At 37.7% G+C, this 20,628-nt stretch overlaps 2 protein-coding genes across 2 annotated transcripts in view; one reads left to right on the top strand and one right to left on the bottom strand.

Moving 5' to 3' along the window:
• The first annotated feature begins 7,940 nt into the window (after positions 1–7,940).
• Positions 7,941–12,488, top strand: FAM237A (family with sequence similarity 237 member A). The gene is made up of 2 exons (XM_057744005.1): positions 7,941–8,352; positions 12,349–12,488. The coding sequence occupies exons 1-2, from the start codon at positions 7,941–7,943 to the stop codon at positions 12,486–12,488; spliced, it is 552 nt and encodes a 183-aa protein (XP_057599988.1).
• A 3,318-nt stretch (positions 12,489–15,806) lies between these two features.
• Positions 15,807–20,628, bottom strand: part of DYTN (dystrotelin) — a 45,979-nt gene continuing 41,157 nt past the window's right edge. The window contains exon 12 of the mRNA XM_057746504.1: positions 15,807–15,910. Within this exon, the coding sequence (XP_057602487.1) occupies positions 15,807–15,910 (104 nt within the window). The remainder of the gene's footprint in view (positions 15,911–20,628) is intronic.

Raw genomic sequence — 20,628 nt, 5'->3', positions numbered from 1 at the left:
ATAAAGCTAAGCTTTGGCAACAGAATTTTGTTCTAACTCTTAGCAACTAACTGACTCAAGGAAAATATCGTAAGAGCAAATTGGAGAGAAAGAGGAGAACAAAATGTGAGACCATATATATGAAAATAATGTTTTGTAAAATGTAGGTGCTGATCAAATGTGTGTCATTGTTAGAGAGAGGCTAGTCTGTGGAAATAAAAGCACAGCGATAAGATATCCAACTGAGCAACCTTATATGTTTAACAGAGTATTAACTGTTTCATTAAAATGCTTTGACCGTGGCTTTCTTTTTATCAAAATGCAAGGATTAGTGTGCCATTTTCCTCTTGCAATTATTAGTAAGACAGATTAAAGATACATATTTTTTTCCAAGAATCTCTAAATTGCCCTGACCAAGGAATTCTAAATGTTGTTACAACAGAGTATACAGTTATTAGGATCTTCTTCTAAATAAAAATATTCATAAGGTGAGTACTTAAATTTCAAGTGCAAGTTGGTAAATGGTATTTAAGAGAAATGTTTAATCAAAGCATTATTTTCCAGACTGGCACTATAAAGAATTTTACTAATGGTCAAAACTTCCAGTCCCAAGTAATTACATTGAAAAGAAAAGAAAAAAATTATATAAGCAGACACTAGCTAGGTTTTTAAAAATATACTTTTTTTAAAGTCTTAGCTCCCATTGGCAAGAGTTGTCCCAGGTTTTCTGGTTGGGGTAGCAATGTCACACACCCTCAGCTGCTATAAAGCTGGGGTGACCATTTCAATTTATTATCTTATTAAACTTGTATCTTATTATTACTTATCATGGTACAGGTGGAGCCCAGTTACAGTGGTCTTTGCCTTCACTTCGCTTCAGCCACTCACTTCAGAGGTTGTGCTCAGAATACAGAGCTGCTCCACCTCTAAAATCTGAAGCCTGAACATCCCTCTTCCTGACTAGTACCTTTCAGTGCCCCCCTTTTTTACTCATCTTAAGCCTGTTTTTTGCCTTCAACAAGGCTTCAGTTTTCTTCATTTCCAACCAGTCTTTCATCTCTCTACCCCTCGTCCCTTCTCTCTTTCTAACCCGTGTATACCCTCGATTTCTTTGCATCCCTCTCCATCAGCATTTACCCAACAAAGCTCTAACACTGGACCAATATAATCATGACCATGCTTTTCTCCTACATTCAGTCAGATGAGCACTGTAGGAGAAAAATAATAACTAGCATTTAATGAGCACTTGCTACATGCAGCACCATTCTATGTGCATTCCATGTATGAGCTTATTTTATCCTCACTAGACAGTAGGAAATTTTTGCCCATTTTACAAGCAAGAAAGGCTGTTTCAAAAGGGTTAAGTAACTCGTACAAAGTATTACATCAAATTAAAGACACTGTTAATTGTAGACATCTCATTATTTGAAAAAAGCAAAAGAAAATGTTGCAATTCTGACTGTAAGGTGCCATCAGTTGATAGATACAACCTGATTTCAGTGGTGTTAAATGTGAAAATTTACATCTAAGAATCAATACAATATGACACAGGAGGGAGATATAGTGCAAACCTAGGCAGTTTGGATCTTCATCCATACGCTACTCTGCCTCATAAAATCCAAAACAGTGTGCAAAATAGTCTGTTACAAACTCATGGTCTCAACCTTTGCCTAGGCATTTAGTACTTTCTTTAGTCTGGCTCCTCTTTCTTATCTTCTCTCTTCTTTCTCTTCTTTTCAAAGATTATTCCAAAGCCTTTTCACTCTCCTTAAGTTCCTTACTTAATACCTCCTCTCATTCACTTTTTGTGAATGACTATGGACCTTAGTTCATTGAGAAAATTGAGACCACTGGTCACCATCTCTCCCAAATCCTGCTCCCCCATCCAACATACCATAGGCAGATGCAGCCACATCCAGAGGCAGACTTTCTTTCTCCTTGTTCAGAGAGCAAGCTATATTTTCTGTGAAATTTTGACTCCTCCTTATTCCCTTCTGTCTATTGCTTCTGTGTCTTCTGAGATTCAACTCCTCCCTGTCTGTTGTCTTCTCTCCCTCAGCCTGTAAACATGACAAAGAGCTGGCCCCTAATCTCCTGTTTCAATTCTCCTCCCTCTTCTTTTCTAAACTTCATAGAAAGTGCTTCCCAGGGGCTGTCTGCATTTCTCTGCTTCCCATTTCTGCCTCAGCCTCACCACTTCTCCCCCAACACTAAGTCAAAATTGTTCTTAATAACCAATTTGGTGACCTCTTATCTTTTAGAGCCAGTGGAAGATTCTTTGTCTTCATTTTATGGACCTCCTTTTCTGAATCCATGTGCTGTGGTTTATTTCTTCCCTTTTTGTGAAAATCTTTGCCTCATTGGTTTCCAAGGTACCACACTTTCCTGGTTCCTCTTAACTCTATTTTTTTTTTCTTTTTCTTTTTTTTATTATTTTTTTGGGGGTACACCAAGTTCAATCATCTGGGTTTTTTTTTGTGTTTTTTTTTTAATTTTTTTTTGGGGGGTACACCAGGTTCAATCATCTGTTTTTATACACATATCCCCGTACTCCCTCCCTTCCTTGACTCCCCCCCCCGAGTCCCCCCCACCCTCCCCACCCCAGTCCTCTAAGGCATCTTCCATCCTCGAGTTGGACTCCCTTTGTTATACAACCACTTCCCACTGACTATCTATTTTACAGTTGGTAGTATATATATGTCTGTGCTACTCTCTCGCTTCGTCTCAGTTTCCCCTTCACCCCCCGCCCCCTCCCATACCTCGAGTTCTCCAGTCCATTCGCTGTATCTGCGTCCTTGTTCTTGTCACTGAGTTCATCAGTACCATTTTTAGATTCCATATATGTGAGTTAGCATACAATATTTGTCCTTCTCTTTCTGACTTCACTCTGTATGACAGATTGTAGTTCTATCCACCTCATTACACATAGCTCCATCTCATCCCTTTTTATAGCTGAGTAATATTCCATTGTATATATATGCCACATCTTCTGTATCCATTCATTTGTTGATGGGCATTTAGGTTGCTTCCATGTCCTGGCTATTGTAAAGAGTGCTGCAATAAACATTATGGTACAAGTTTCTTTTGGGATTATGGTTTTCTTTGGGTATATGCCCAGGAGTGGGATGACTGGATCATATGGTAGTTCTATTTGTAGTTTTTTAAGGAACCTCCAAACTGTTTTCCATAGTGGCTGTACCAACTTACATTCCCACCAACAGTGCAGGAGAGTTCCCTTTTCTCCACACCCTCTCCAACATTTGTTGTTTCCAGATTTTGTTAACTCTATTTTTTAATCGCTTAGATATTGGCATTTCTCAGAGTCTATCCCTGGTTACTATTGCACCCACTTTACATACCTTACTATGAAGTTTTTAACTATTGCCCACAGGTTGACAAAACCCCAAATTTACACTTCTTTTCTGAGCACTATCTGTGTGTTTATCTTTAGTCCCTCCTCTTCCTTGATTATTCAGTTTCTCCATTTGGATGTCAGTCATCTCAGACTTAACCTGTTGAAAAGCAAATTCTTTTTTAAAATTGAAGTGTAGTTGATTTATAATATATTAGTTTCAGGTGTACTACATGGTGATTCAAAATTTTTATCAATTATAGTCCATTTAAAAATACTATAAAATATTGGCTCTATTCCCTATGCTGTTAAATATATCCTTGTAGAAAAGAAAATTCTTGAGTTCCCTTTCCCAAACCTATTCCTCAACCAACTTTCCTGTCTTAGCTGATGGTTCCAAACTTCCACTTGCTTAGTCCCCAAAACTTGAAGTAATATTGGCTTTTTCTCTTTTTCTTGCATACTACATTCAGTCTATCAATAAACCCTGTCCTTTCTACCATCAAAAATTATTCAGAACCTGGTCACTTTCACCAACTGCCCTGCTACCACCCTTATCTAAGTCACTATCACATCTCATCTGGATTATTGCAGTAGCTCCTAACTGGACTCCCTGCCTCTGCCCTTGCTTCCCTCCAGTCTGTGCTCTATGGAGCAAACAGAGTGGATTTCTGACTACCCTTCTGACCTTATCTCCTACCACTATACCCAGAAGTGTTCCAAGGCACATTGGAACATTTACCACACCACACATGTTCCAAGGCAATTATGCTTCCCCTACGCTCTACCTGGAGCGTTCTCTCACATGGATATGCACGACTCACTCTTTCATGTTAATAAATCTTTACTCAAATATCTCTTCATCCGGAAGGACTTCTCAGTATTCCATGTAAATTAGCTTTTCCCCATCTTCCTTTCCTAGTCTGACTTTACTTTTTCTTGGTGACCCTTTGTTTCTTATTTACCATAACTGACACATTACACATAATTTTCCTTGGGCTTCAGAATGATAAACTCTCATTATTGACTCATGGCACTATTTGTTTATTTCATTAGCTGGTTGTGTGTTTGTTTTTGATACATAGCTGTAAACTCATCATTTAACACAGAAACTAGAAACACAAATCATTACACGTATATAATTTTTAAATTAGAATATAAATTTTCTTCTTCCACCCCCACTACAGTACAAGCTCCATGAGTACAGGGACTTTGTTTTATTCCTTTGTACACAGCATCTAGAATAGTCCCTGACACACAGGCACTTGAAAATAATCACTGCATATTTATGTACTGATATTTTCAAGGGTAATGCAACTTCCAACATGTCTAAAACCTGAATTAAATCCCCACATCCTTACCTCTGTTCTCCTTTCTCTCTCTGCACTCCTTGCCTTGACTTTGCTCCCCAGAAGCACAGGACTGCTTGGAGTGCTCCCTCCCTGCCTTTGATCACGCTGACTTCTCTGCCTAGAGGAGACCATCCCCTCCCTTATGGCCCCTGTGTAACTTTTTCTTCAAGAAAGTCACCAGTCACCTCCTCAAAAATGCTGTCTGCCTCCTCCTTCCCCTTTTCCTTTCTTGGGGCTCTCCCATGCCAATCTCTATCCCCTGTGCTCACACACTGTGCTTCTCTATCTTCTCCAAGAGGCTGAGAGCTCCTTGAAGTTCAGGAAGCAAGTTGAAGCCCCCATTTATGATCTTTTCCCACTTCCTCAGAAGATAAACAGAAGCAGACATTAGTATGTTCAGTTCACAGATTGAGAAACTGATTTCAGAGAAAGAGAAAAAGCCCAGAATCCTTAGGAATCCTCTCGAGGGCTCTTTCTTTCTATCACTTGGGTAGGGGGAAGGTTACTCATGTTTTTAGTAAACCTTGCTGTAAGCCTGGGTTCCTTCCTGTGCCCCTCTGGAAGGTAACCATGGATACTATTGAGCTGGCACAAAAGCGGGCAGTGGTTTTCAGATAACCAACCTACAAGTGGTATTCAGGATGCTTAGAGGGTTTTGAGGTGAGGGGGCAAAATCTGCAAACAGTGGCAAAGATAAGACCTTTGCCTCATGCTCTTGGTCTGGGTGTATTTCAGTTAGCGTGGTCCCTAATGCTCAGCAGAGACCCCCAAGGATGAGACGACTGACTAGGATATTAACTAGATTTGAGTTGAGAACCACAGGGAATCCCAGGTGTCGCCTCTTCTTGGAAAGCAGGAACCTCTGCGTGAAATCTGGAGCAGCGGGCTGATACAAGCAATACTAGCAGCAACCCTAGCTCCTGGGGTGATCCAAGCCACAGAGCCTGGAGATAACAGGGGTCTCCTGTTTACAGACAAGGGGAGCTTCCAGCAGCTCCTCATTCTTGCCCCAAGGGTGTTTCTTTTCTCAGACCAGGACCACAGGCTGGCAGGAGAAATTCACACCAGGATGTCTCCAGATACACCTTTTTTCCTCTGAGCCCTTACTGACCGCTGGGAGGGCGCCCACGTGCATTCTCCGACCCTAGGCGTCCTGGGTCTTCCCTGCTGTCACTTTATTCTTAAACAAGGCACGTCTGAAGAGTAGAGATCTGGGGAGCCCGACTCGCTCCTAGACGGGCGCGGGACTGCGTTCCAACTTTCCAGTTCCTGCCCACGGTAGGACCGGGAAGCCAACTGCACAAAGGCTCAGTTCCGCTGGTGGAGGGTGGGTGTGGGTCAGGGTCAATGAGGTGTGTGCGGCTCAGCCTGCTTGTTTCCCGAAGCGAAATCTTCAGGGGAGGGAGAGAAGAGGAGGGTGCGCGAGATGGACTTGGGGGCGAGAGGTGGCGGCCGTTTCCCGGCGTTTTGACGTAGACTTGGAGAGGCGCAGAGCACTCCCACTGCTTAAGAGGCACCATAGCCTCCAGGACGCTGAAGCTGGGGACCGTCGCTTGCCCAGGGAGCAGTCTAAGCCCTTCCTCTCCGCGCGCTGCGAGGAATCCAGAGGAGGGCTGCGCTGGTAAGTGCGGGGTGGGGGGCGCCCCTTCTGCCACTTGGCAGTAAAGCCGCGGAGTAAGGAGGCTAACGGGGCACAAAGGACACAGAGCGTCCCAGGCAGCTCCATCCTGAGGAGGGTGCGGGGTCGAGATGTGGGGAGCACGGCGCGGGGCTGGTAGCAGAACACACGCAGGATCCCAGAGTTGAGGAACTTCCAGGCTTGGGGAAAACTCTGCCGAAGGGAAGGGAACCTGACGGAGTGAGCGCCACGGCGCTAGGGGAGAGTCCCGGACTCGAGAACTTCAGCACCCTGGACAGTATCTCACCCTTGGTCTGCTAATAAACTGCCTGCTTTGACATGTTCCCTAAGGAAAAACAGCATTTGCGGCCCCTCGACTTTGATGTTTTAATTCAGAAGAGGACACATTAAATTTGATTTTGCCCAGGTAGATACCCTGCGTAAATAATCTAAAATACAGAGGAGATATTTTTGAATAACTTTGTAGCTCAACATGCCTCTTCAGGAATGTGCCTGTTCAAACGACAGTTTCTGAAATACCGATTTAAGGGAGACTCAATACGTTTTGCTGCTGTACAGAAGAGATAGATTCCATCTTATGATGTTATCCAATATACACATATTTTCATGAGTATTCTTATGAGCTGTGCCTTGCTTACCTTCATGATACTAACATCTAAAAGATTTGGAAATGTAAAACTGAAAGCCGGCTGTGTATACCCTCCTGCTTTTTCTTTATACTAGAATTGTGTGAAATACATTTTGCATAGCCTGTGAAGATTCAGATACGCCTTTTTTTCTGGGGGAAAAAACTTGGTTTATTATTATTTTAAGTACATCATTTCTCATTGGACGTGTCTGAAGTGTTAACATAATAATTTCAAAGTGCACATGGATGCCTTGGTTTTATTGCAACAGGCTTTGAAAGCCAGAAAAGTTGAGTGAAAGGTAAATACTTTTTGTTAAAAATTCTTGAGATTTATAACAAGAAGAAAAAAATGAGAAAAGATCATCTTTATGAAAATTGTGAGAATTGCAGAAGATTTTAGGTGTTTGTAAAATGTTTATTAATTCTTCTTTAATGGGTTGAATATACCTTGGTTCCCATAATTTTATCACACTACCTTATGTTTATTTTCATTTATAACATTTTACAATTCTTATGCCTCTTTTAATAATAAAAGGAACCATAAGAGGAAAGCATTCAAGGGTAAAATATGTTCAAATTCTTAATTGCATGTGAGTAGTGGTTTAGGATAGTTAGGCTAAATTATGATATTATAGAATAATAAAACCCATGCAGCAAGACTGAAAATTTTCACTTAATACTCTTTTAAACTATATTTCTCTGAACTAGGGAAAAACAAGTTTACTTATTTATCTTACAGAGGAGCATATCTTAGGAATAAGTCTTTCTTAATCTAAATATCTTACTTTTATACTACCTGGCTTGACAATGCATCATTTTAGATAGAATGGGGCTTGTTATATGGGAAGTAGGATAAGACTTTTCCTAGAGATGATGGTATATTTCCTTTGCTGGAACCAACGTTCTTAAAGGCATAATTATTTTCTTTAATGAGTAGAGCACAAGCAGGAACTCATATGAGATATTTCCATCTTGTGCAGTTTCAAGGCCATGGCCGATCCTGGGAACAGAGGAGGGATCTACCGCCCTTTGAATTTCACCTGCTCCCTGATCATTGTGGGACTGTGCTGTGTGTCTCCTTTCTTCTGTCATAGCCAGACAGATCTGCTGGCTCTTAACCAAGCTGATCCTCAGTGCTGGGAATCTTCTTCAGTGCTTCTGCTGGAAATGCGGAAACCTCGAATTTCCAACACTGTTTCAGACTTCTGGGATTTTATGATCTACCTGAAGTCATCTGAGAACTTGCAGCATGGGGCATTGTTTTGGGATCTGGCCCAACTCTTCTGGGACATCTATGTGGACTGTGTCCTATCCAGAAACCATGGCTTAGGAAGGAGGCAATTGTTTGGAGAGGAAGAGAAGATCTCAGCAGTGCATCCACAGCACACAGGGAGAAAAAAAGGTGGTCAACCTCAGGTCCCATGTCTTTTGAAAGGGTCAATCAAGTATGAATGTGCTGAATTGTGAGGAAGAGGGAAATGGCTTTAGGGGAATCTATTGCCACACATAGTCTCCTCAGGGGTGAGCCCAAAGAGCACGCAAGTGATAGGAAGATAGATAGCACTTCCTATTGTAATTTGCAGTAGCTGTTTTTTTATCAACATATTGTCCTCATCTTCATACTTCCTGTGAACAGCAGCAAAGAAGAATCAGAAAGACAAGTAAGAAAAGACATCATTCCTAAAATACAATATCAAGGTATAAAGGAATGCCCCAAAATTAGTATTATTTTTTTCATTTAGGTTGAATATCAGTAGTCATAACCTGTGTTCACTTGCTATGGAATTGGGAAGATTTGAATATAAGCCTGGGGAACACTCACAGCATGCAAGTTCTTGCCCCTTTTAAATAGGAAAAAACAACAGCAACAATTGCTTTCATGTAAATGGGAAGGACTCCTTGAGATGTACTTACTTAGTTGATGGATAAATGGTAGACAAATCAGCTGGCTTGCAAATTCACTCTTCCTTGTGTTTTGAACAAATCTCAAATAAGTAATTAACTTCCAGCAAGCTGAGCAATTAATTTTTAGAAATCTGGAACTTCCTACAAATTTAGAGATTTTTTCACTGAAATAAATATTTTATTCAAATGCAGTCTTCTCTGGGGGCACTAGAAAAAAAATATCCTTTATAGAATTAGAATGAGGGTGAATGAACTCCTGTGAGTAAGCTGAGAGATAACTTAGCCTTATTCATTCTGTTTTTGTTCCTTTTTTGGTGATGTTTCAACCAATGAGCTTCTAAAGCTTGCAGCAAGGTCTGTTTGGGTGGTAGTAACTATTCATGCACTATTGGAAAACTGAAGCATAAGTAATTTTTGCAGTTGTACATTTTATTGTGAGAATTGTTATATGTTCCTGTAAAAAAATCTAAGATAGCAATTAACAGTAATAGTTCTAGATCAATCTTTCCCCAAGATATTGTAGAATATTTAAATATGCGGTTTGTTTTCACCTCAGTGACAAGAAGCATGATTAGCTGATCCATAACACCAGATAATCCACTGCAATTCTTTTTAGATAAATGTATTGTTTTGACTAGTGCCAAACTCACTTAAGCCAATTTCCTGTTCTAGAGGAAATATTCTGTTCGCAGCTTAGCTACTAAAGCAGAAATACAAAGTTACTGTCTTTAAATGTTGGTTACCAAGATTTTAAAAATATTTTGAACAGAGGCTGCCTAGGCACCTGCATCAGTAAAGACTGCATATTTTCTTCATCTGTACTGTAGGTTCTTTGTTCCATTCTCATTATATTTAGCAGTGGTACTCTAATTACTACCAATATTTCTTGTTTTTGTATTTTGCACTCACTTTGAATTACTTTAAATATCTATAGAATAAATGAAAATAATATTTGTGTTCAACTTAACATGAAAATTATTATCTATAATTATATAATTAATTAAATTAATTATATTATATAATTGCATATATTATGTATTATAATTATATATATATAAAAAATCTCAAAAACAGCTTTCAATTTGCTTGCTTGCAACAGGCTATCATAATAGTCTGAGACTACATGTAATTTTCTGAGCATACTTCAACATGGCATTTCTACCTTCTTTAAAAAAAAAAGTAGTAGATTTGTCTTCAGCTTTGGAAGTCACTTCCTCCATCTTGCTACAGAGGTGCTATTGACCCAGCTTGTCTGCAAACTTTACTAGGAGTTGCTTTGCAAGCATTAGGAGTAAACATTTCACTTTATTAAAGTTATTTTAATGTTTGACATAAACAATTGTTGCAGACCAGGAAATAAGACTTTCCATTTGTATTGTATAATCAGTCAAAGAGGGTCTTGGGTCAAGAAGACACCATGTCTGAAAGTTAAATAGTTTCAGGAACATCGAGATTTCATCTCAAGAGGCTTGATTAAATCTCTAGTGGCTCAACTGGGCTCTGGATGTACCTGCACAGATTCTCCACTAATTTTTTCTTTTGTCCCTGGGGATTTAATATTCTACTAGGTTGGGATGGGGTTGAGGGTGAAGAGGTGTTTGTCTTCATATTTCTCAGGAAAATCACATCATCAGAGAAGTAGGGAAGAACTAAAATAAGTGTCTATGTAATACCCAAAAAGTTTCTTGCTGTCTTGATGTCTTCAAGTTAAATAATTTAAATATACTAGAGAAATGTTGCAATGAATTATGCCTTATTTAAAACACAAAACTCCTATATAACTTTGTATGTTAATATATTTGTTAATATTGAGTCAGCAAATATGAAAACAAATATGAAAACGAGAGATATCAAATAGCTATGTAACCTTGGGCAAGTTAATTGACTTATTTAGCTCTCAGTTTCGTCACCTGAAAAAGAGGGATATGGAAAAATTTAGAAGACAAAGTCTCTTCAGGTTCTGATATTCTGTGATTCTATAAAAAAATCAATGTATGAAAAGTGTGGATTTAACCCTATAAAGAATATGGAAGAGCTTTACTCCAAAGACAGCTTACCGAGCTGAGTGATGACCTAGACACCGTGGTGGTTTCTAACGGTGATAGGCAGGAACAGAGGCGATCTGGAAATGAAAATTCCAAGAATTCTGAGGTCAAAGATATCATCATTTGAGAAAAGACTTGAAAGAGCATTGTTATTTTGTCTAGAAAGACACAAGCTAATAGCTGAATGCTGAAATAGTTAGAAGGCTGAAGAGGGTATACCGAGGCTTAACTACTAAATTATCATGGATTCTGTGAAGGTGGGGGGGTGAGTTGAGAGAGAAAGAGAGAGAGAGAGAGAAATTGATTTAGGAAAAGAGTGGGCTGGTAATATCTCCCAAATAGAAAATAACAGAGTTGAGGTTAACACACAGGTTAGTAAAGGCTTCAACACAAATGAAACCATTTTGAAGTACATCCTTGTTTGTTTCAAAAAAAAAAAAAAAATGATGATATCTTCCTTCAGCAAATCTTGCTCTGCCCCTGAGAGGGACAGAAAAACTTGCCTGACTGAGCCTGGCAGTTTGGATGGTCTAGAAAAATTGTGAGTTTTTGCTTTCTTCTGTGACATGAAAATTAAAATTTAGATTTATAATTTGATGATGTTTGCAGTTGGTGTCTAACTAGCTGGCAAATGTTCACAGTGCTTTTTTTTAAAACATTAAGTGGAAGAGAAAACAATGCTTCAGAAATATAAATTAGATTCACAAATGCTTGACTTCCTATTTTACTTATTCCTAGAAATTTCATAAGCAACATATTCAGAAATTACCAATCTAGAAATCTATTCTAAGGAATCATTCAGAGCTGTAGCCAATTTTACAGTACAAGCTTCTTCACTACAATGTTATGTATAGCAACAGAAAATTGGAAATAGTCTAAATGTCCCATAATAGGGTAATGTTAAACTAACTTATGGTATAAAGTGTGTATGTGTAAAACTATGGTTCTCTCTGGAAGATTATATTAAGGGTGGTTTAAAGCTTTTTCTTTATATTTTTATATTAAAATTATATGATGAAAATTTTTTACTTTTTTAGTCAGAAAAATATTTTTTAATACATATTAATCAAATAGCAAATGTATTTATTGTAATCCACTTAATTCATATTATATAATTAAACGTCATAGGACACAATATTTTATATAAATAAAAATTTACAAATCCACCTCTGCAATAAATTTATATAGAGTCTTAATAGTTGAGTGGCAGAAACAGCAAACTTTCTTTTAGAAACCAAGTCATTGATTTTTTTTTTAAATTTTATTTATTTATTATTTTGGGGGGGTACACCAAGTTCAATCATCTGTTTTTATACACATATCCCCGTATTCCCTCCCTCCCTTGACTCCCCCCCACCCTCCCTCGAGTCCCCCCCAAGTCATTGATATTTAATTAGCCTGAAAATAACTTGGTGAGCTAATGACTAGTTCCTTTTCTCTATTTTCAGGTGGATATTCTCAGCGACCAAGAATCCCTTCCTTAAAGAAGGAAGAGTTGATTGAAGACTTGATAAGCATGCATGTGCGTAGGAGTGGGTCTAAGTTCATTGGAAAGATGACCAGTGGCCTGGAAATAAAGAGAAAATAAATCTAACCTCAGAGCTAACACACACCTTGGAATTTAAACAAATATATATTTTTTTCTTGACTAGTGATCATTTATTTACTTGAAATGGTGGGAGAGTCCAGAGATAACTATTAAGCTACACTCTCTCAGAGTATTTAGTTTCATTCTTTTAGGCTGCTAGCATGTTCCTTCAAATGGTGACACTACTGCCAGATCATTCCACTGCCTAAAACAGTTAAAATAGCTTCCAAAGATGAGTAGGGGATCCTGCTACTCAGGTTGTCTGTGTTCATCTGATCATTGTTTGGGGATGCTTGACATTGTTAATGAACCAGAGTGCTACACATTTAACTTGAATATGCTGCATGACTTTGAAGACATTAACCACTGGATTGCTTATGTACAGGCATAGAAGAGGCTATATTTATTAACTACCAGTTATTGATGGGAGTTACCTGAATTTTGTTTGAAAGAATATTTTTGAATATTTTGAACTGAGCGAAGCAAAAAACAAAACAAAAAACTGGTGAATAAAGCATTCTTTTAACAGAAACAAAATTAATAAAAGCTCTGGACCCCAAGTAATGTTATTGGAGTCTTTTTATTTCAATATTCAATGTTACCATTAATGACAATCCAAACTCTAATAAAACAGCAATAAGTATAAATTTTTTCTCAATTAGCATATTTTCTATTATATTAAACATTAAGACTATAATTGGTTACACTTCACACTGAAAAGAAAACTGAAAATAAAATGAACAGCATTATAAGAAAAGAACCCATAGAAATATTTGCCCCTTAAAATAACCAGGCTTGAATAAGATTCATAGCAAAGTCCAATTAGCAAATGTATTTGAGTTCCAGACACAATGCTATTTTTATCTCTAATTACGTTCATCTCTCCAATCATTCTGACTATTATAACTGATGGTTGAGAACCAGTTTGAATTTCAGATACGTTAGCAATTCACTTGCTTTTCCCAGGTCAAAGGAAGCCTCAATAAGTGTTTTCACTGAAGGTTCAGGGCCCTCCTTAAGTGAACAAATCTTATCCAAAGGGTTACTATTAGAAGACACAGCTGCATCTGAAGATTAGCCAAATCCTAACAATAGGGAAAACAAGTTCTGGGGAAGGAACTGGGGAGGGGGTCCAGCCTCAGTCTTAACTTGATTAGAAGAATAAGAACATTAAAAGCTGCCACTCTTTGACTTATCATTTCTACAGAGGCTTATGGTTTTGCTTTTGTGCTATTTTTCCTAATCTTCCATCACATTCTTAAAAACCGTCACATAAACTCATTACCTCTTATAAATCACCAGAGATGCCACTCTTGCAATGCTTGCCCCTTGCTCCTCCCACACCTTGGTACTACACAACAGGGGCTGCCAATTTTTTCTGATGCTCTGTGGGCCATCCAGGCTCTAGCACAACTAATCAATTCTGTCTTTGTAGGATGAAAGCTGCTGTAGACCGTGTGTAAATACATGAGCACGGCGGTGTTCCAATTTCAAAACTTGGCTTGCGGACACTGAAATTTGACTCCATGTCATTTTCAAGTGTTATAAAATATTATTCTTCATTTGATTTTTTTTCAGTTATTTTAAATGCAATAACCTCTCTTAGTTCACAGCCTGCACAAAACTGGCAGTGGGCAGATTTGGCCTGCGGGCTGCAGTTTGCTGACTGGTGCTCCGGGGCATACTTAGCAAACTTGTAAGGAACAAGCTGGAATGAAGTAAGAAGGAGAGTGAATATGTTGAACAACGAAACGAAAATAAAAAATTCATGATAGGCTGAAAAGCAAATTCAAAAAGATTAGGATGACCTAGAGACGGTCATACAGAGTGAAGTGAGTCAGAAAGAGAAAAACAAATATTATATATTAACACATATATGCAGTATATAGAAAATGGTACAAATCAACAGGTTTGCAAGGCAGAAACAGAGACACAGATGTAGAGAACAAACATACGGACAGCAAGTGGGGAAAGCGGCAGGGGATTGGGGTGGGATGAATTGGGAGATTGGGATTGCCATATATATGTTACCAACAAGAAAAAATATCAAATTGTACACTTTAAATATATGCAGTTTATTGTATGTCAATTTTCAATAAAAGTTGTTAAAGAAAAAAAATTCAAAAACAAAACAAAACAAAAAAGATTAGGATGAGATTGAACAGGAGTAACCTAATCCTAATCCTACCCAGTTGGACATTATTTCACTCTGGAAACATTACTAGAAGTTATGGATCATACAAATAAGAGCCTAGAGCCTCTCTAAGTGTAATATGGACTGCACATCAAGATAATAGGTGAAACAGTAGAACCATAACAACATTCACTAAGAGGAAGTACAAGCAGTGGTTAGAGTATAGGCCCAGGAGCTGGGTTTGAATCTCAGCTTCATCCAGTAGTGATCAAATGACTTTGGTCAAGTTACTGACCCCCTTTGTGCCTCAGTTTTCTCATAAAATGAGATATCTACTTACCAGGTTTGTTGTGAGGTTTAAGTGAGTTAGTATTAATACATATATGTGCTTAGAAGCTAAGTGCTCTCACAGTCAAACAATGTTAGCTACTACTTTGGACATTATTAAGTTAAGCATCTATACCCTAATCATACATATAGAGAACAAAGGCACACAAGTACTTCGGCCAAATTCATTGAATGTGGGGTTTTAATGAGAAACATTCATGTTTTAAAAATAAATTTATTTTGAGATAATTGCTGACTCATACACGTTGTAAGAGATAATACAAAGACATCCTGTGTACCCTTCATCCAGTTTCCCTCCATGGTAACATCCTGCATAACTATAGTACAATAACACAGTCAGAAGACTGACATCGGTACAATCCACAGAGTTCACTCAGATCTCACCAGTTCTGCATGCACCCTAGTGTGTGTCTGTGTCTGTGTTTGTGAGTGTGTGCGCGCGCATATTTAGTTCTTTGCCAAGACTATTCTCCAGCAGAAGCATCTAAATAGGAAATTAGGTCATCAGTTTGGTAGTTTAGATATTGAAGAAGGTAGTTGCATGAATTCCTGTCGATCACACACTTGAATATTACTACCAACGTATTCAAAGAAAGAGCAGAACATCTGTATTTGACTCAGCCTCTTCTTCTCATTTCCCTCTGTTCCTCCTCACTCCCAAGGCTTTACTCTGGGAGGCAACTAAGACACATGAGTAGAGAGATTAAAAAATAAAATTTTCTTCATGCTTCATGCCAGACTATTGAGAAAGAGGTAGAAGGTTTAGTTCTTTTAGTACAGATTTTGAAAACCCGTTTCCTCATCACCTTAAGGGGTCTTTGAGCCTGGACTCCTTTTCACTTCAAGTTGGGCAAGGTGATCTGATCAACAAGGGCAGAGAAGGCCCTGCACACTCGCTCAGCTCCACAATACAGGTCCGTCTTCACTGAAGATTGCAGGTCTGAAATCAACAAACAGGAAAGTCCCTCAGAGAAAGCAGAGACAGCACCTGTAGGTTCTCAAGCTGATTTTGATAAAGCTCTAGCACAGAGAATAAATAAAATCCATCTCTCCTCAGTTCCTGATGACAATGCCATTTCTCTAAGCCAGCTTGCAAATGAGATGGGTATCATTTACCATGATCAATTACTAATCCAACCAAGTTGTGGGTTCTTAGAGAGCATGTTTCCATAACTTTAAGCACAAATCTAACTAGCCAGAAAGCCCACTCTAGAGCAGTGGTTTTCAAACTCTGGTATATGTTAAAATTACCTGGAGAGTGTTAAAATAGATTGCTAGGTCCCACCCTCAGAGTTCTGATTCAGTATATATGGTGGTTAATTTTATGCTTCAATTTGATTGGACTGTGGTGCCCAGATATTTGGTCAAACATTATTTTTGGTGTATCTGTGAAGGTGTTTCTGGATAAGGTCAACATTTGAGTTGGTAGAATTAGTAAAGCAGATTGCACTCCCTAATGTGGATGGACCTCATCCGATCAATTGAAGACCTGAATAGAAGAAAAATTCTGAGTAAGAGAATTCCTTCTGGCTGACTGTCTTCCAGCTGAGACATCAGTTTTCTTCCGCCTCTGGATTCAAAAGGAAATATCCGCTCTTCCAAATGCTTGAGACTGCCAGCTTGTGCATTGGAACTACACATTGGCTCTTCTGGGTCTCCAGCTTGCTACTGATCTTTAGACTTGCTGGCCTCCATAATCATGTGGACCAATTCCTTAAAATAAGTCTCATTCTCTATTTACATATACATCCTGTTTGTTCTGCTTCTCTGGAGAACTCTGACTACTATAGTATAACAGGGATGGGGCCCAAGAATTTTGTTTCTAATTTAAATTCCCAGGTGATACTGATGCTGCTGGTCTAGGACGATGCTTTGAGACCTCTGCTCTATAGTTACTGATTAGTGGTTTGAGTGGTCCCCTATGATCTATTGTAATAGGAATTGTGCTGTAGAAAGAGCTACAATTTGGCAGTTATCAACCAAAAGTTGGATATGTGTGATTTTTAAGCTGAGGTCCATTTCTAAGAATTGATCCTAAAAACATATTTACATATGAGTACAGAGATAATATGCTATAAGGATACTCACCAAAATATTCTTATGATAATAAAAAATTGGGAGTCACTTAAATACACACTAATAAATAAATTATAGTTTATTTATATCCTGGGATATTATGCAGCACTTAAAAAAATGACATTGTCCAATGTTCAAGATATATCGTCAAGTGAAAAAAGCAAAAACAAGTACAATCTAACTTATGTTGAGAAAGTAAAGACACATATATGCAAAGCAAAATGTCTGAAGGAAAACTCACTAAACTGCCAACAGTGTTTACCTCTGAGAAACAGGTGGCAGGGAGTGAAGGACATGAAGATGAATTCATTTTTGAAAAATATGTGCACTTAGGCATTTTAATTTTACAATGAACATGTTGTATAATATTGTTTGTATAATTAATAAAAAATAAGATCACAGGAAATAAAAACATGGAAAGGCTTGTTTTGTTAGTTATACTCCTAAGTTACATGATTTATCATGGCTCCATCTGTGCTGTTTTCTGTTGAACATAAGAGGAGAGGTTCATGCCTTTTTTACTGTCTATTCTCTAACACTGCCCAGAACCTTGAATAAATAATATTTTATTGCCTGAATAAAAAACCTTGTCCAGAGGCAAACTTATTTTAGGATATTCTGTTCCTCAGCCCACAGTTATAAAACCTTAAATACAATGAAGAAATAGGGAAGCAATAATTCATTTCATACACAGTTTTTTTTCTTGTTTGGTTGTTTCATTTTTAAGCTCCAGTCCCTTGACCTGTTAACACTAGCCAAAGATATGCATCTAGCACCATGCATGTTGCTTGGCATAAACTTGGAATTCCACACATATAGGGACTGGATTAATATATACATAGTTGGAGGCCTAGTGAGATGTTAGATAGAAATACCTGTGAAATCAACAGTCCAGAGAAAATCACAGTGGGAAATAATTCACTTGAATGTAATTAACAATCTATCTGGTCTCTAAATGAATTCGGGTTGTGAGAGAAGGCTATCAGAATGATGGCTATGGAGGTTTAGAAATATTAGATTATCTAGTCTATGATTACTCTTCTGGCAATTGAAATACTGAGCCCATGTCTTCCTTACAACAATAATTAATTAAGCAAGCCAATATGTATTGAATATCTACTCTGGAGTAAGACCGTCCTTCGAGCTCCAGATTGTACATGTTGATTGCCACTCTGATATTTCCATCTGGATGTCTCCAAGCAATTCACACTCAATGTGTTCAGAACAGAATCCTTGGTTTGCTGACCTCCATCTCAGCTTTCCCAGCTTTCCTTATAGCAATAAGTGTATGACCATCTACCCAGTCCAAGCCACCACCACCTGCCTAGACTACAATAGGCTCTTACTTGGTCTCTTTACTCAACCCCTTGCCCTTCTCCAAGCCACTTTCCTCACAATGTGAAAGTGTTTTAAGAACATAAATTTACCACTCTCAAAATGAATTCTCAGCACTTGACACAGCTCTTGGCACATAATTAAATCTTGATGACTATCTGTTGAATGAATGAATGAGTGATGAACCAACTAGGCATTTTTCCTACCTCCATGGAGCTTAATGCTGGGACTCTGTGTATCTTTTCCCATCAAGAAAAATTACTTCTAAATAAGTAAGGTAAAGATCCAGTGTTGAACTTCTCCTACCTGAGGTTGCTAAAGGACTGCTTTTTACTTTGCTACAATCTGCTAAAGTCCAAAATTCATTTTCTGATTATTTAAAATAATAGTTTAGATAATGGTTCCAGGTGGGGAAGAAAGGAACAGGTATAATCCTCCCACATCCTCACCCTTAACCATGCCCTCCTAATTCCATCATCACTCCCTCACCTTCCCTTTTCATCCTTGAAAGCTACTGTGGTGGAGAGGGATGGAAGAGAAGCTGGGGAAAGAATTTCAGAGATGTATGTAGGAAATTTTGCTCACAAAGGAAAGAAAGTAATTTAATGAGAAAGTAAGACTAGAGTATTATTTTTTTGTCACCACAGAAGCAAGTAGTATTAGATGCTCTTTCAAATCTAATTCCTTTACTGAAAATTTGAACAAATTGTTTGCTACTGATTTTCAGTCCAACATTTGGAATTTAAGGAGGTTTGGGGAACCCCTTCTACACACTTTCTCTTTTCCATTAAGCTCTCAGTCTCCTGAAATCCTATTATCCTAGATACTGATATCAAAAGACTCTATTCAATTAATGTCAACAACTGCCCCCAAACTGACCATCAGGCTTCTTGCCATTTTTGTCTTATTAAATCTTAACTCATATAAAGTTCATCTTAATTTTCAAAATGTGTTGACTTCCTAGCAAAGTTCCAATTTAAAAGGCTAGTCAGCTGCTAGGATTATCACAACACTGGGTGAATATGTTGACAGTCTGAGCAAATCATAGTACATTACAAACAATAGATCTTTCTAATTTCTTCAACAGTTCTCAAATTAAAAAATAAAAAACTGAGGCTGTAAAATGGTTAGAAATCTGCTGCTATCTGATGCATCTGTAACAGAGATAGAAATAAAACAAAAATGACCGATAGCTTAATTTAGTTTGTTCGCCTTTCCACATCTTCATAAGTGTGGTTATCACATTTTTGTCTCTGATTACGTTTGGTGTGATTTTGATAAGGATGTGTAAATTACAGGGAGTATTTTTATAATCCATGTTGCCGATGGCTAAGTAGAATTTACAAACAGAATCATATTCAGTACATGACTAAGGATACAAACTTAATAAGAAATATTTGAGTGAAGAATGGCAATGTTTAATACATGTAAATAGTAACCATGAAGATTAACATAGATCCTATGCTTAAAAGCCTCAAAGAAATAAAACTGATATAAAAGAAATGACTATAAATTTAAATCTTGTCAATTAGTACTTGCTAAATTGTCACAAAGTATACAATGCAATATAATAACAAAAAGGGAAGGGTGCACTTCCCTGCTAATATTGTAAGCATTTTTGACTAATAATGCATACTACCTGAGGAAGCATCTCAATGGTTATATTTAAATTGTAAATGGAAGCAGAGGTAAGTTAATTGAGACGTATTTTTTATATTCTCTGCAAGATTGGATAATGCTAATTGCATCTTTATACATTATTACATTATCTGAATTTAAAAATAAACTTTGCCTTTTCATGATTTCCCTTTTAATGATATAATGATGGGTGTATATACAGATATAGATACACATATATATAGACTGTGATAAAGTTACTTACAATATGCATGGATCTTTTAGGCATCAAACTGCATGCAGTGCTGGGATATTATCTCCCAAATATGTGTAGTAGACCTAGTTTATTAGGAATCTGAAATATACACTAGAGTCTACTATATTTGTGAGGGCTGACCCAATACAATATTTTAAAAATCAACAGCTTTCATAGACTCAATTGGAGAAACAAAAACAAAAAATAAAAAAATGAAATGAATATGTGAAATCCTGTAGGAGTTTCTAAAATAAAAGCCAATTTTTATGTGAAATTTTCCTAAAAATGTCAAGTGGATATTGGTTTTACTTTGAATACTCATCATGACCCCAGTGATGTTTAGATGGAAATGAGTGGGTGGAATCTTGTGCTGG

Source organism: Hippopotamus amphibius, chromosome 8 (genome assembly GCF_030028045.1).
Source record: "Hippopotamus amphibius kiboko isolate mHipAmp2 chromosome 8, mHipAmp2.hap2, whole genome shotgun sequence".
Taxonomy (NCBI): domain Eukaryota; kingdom Metazoa; phylum Chordata; class Mammalia; order Artiodactyla; family Hippopotamidae; genus Hippopotamus; species Hippopotamus amphibius.
Note: the sequence above shows the minus strand (reverse complement) of the source record. Positions and strands in the feature narration are given on the sequence as shown.

What these genes read in the sequence shown, in the direction of transcription:
- FAM237A (XM_057744005.1), top strand. Translation starts at nt 7,941, where the DNA reads ATGGCCGATCCTGGGAACAGAGGAGGGATCTACCGCCCTTTGAATTTC. An exon ending in GCACACAGGGAGAAAAAAAG is followed by an intron (nt 8,353 to 12,348) that starts GTGGTCAACCTC and finishes CTCTATTTTCAG; the next exon opens with GTGGATATTCTCAGCGACCA.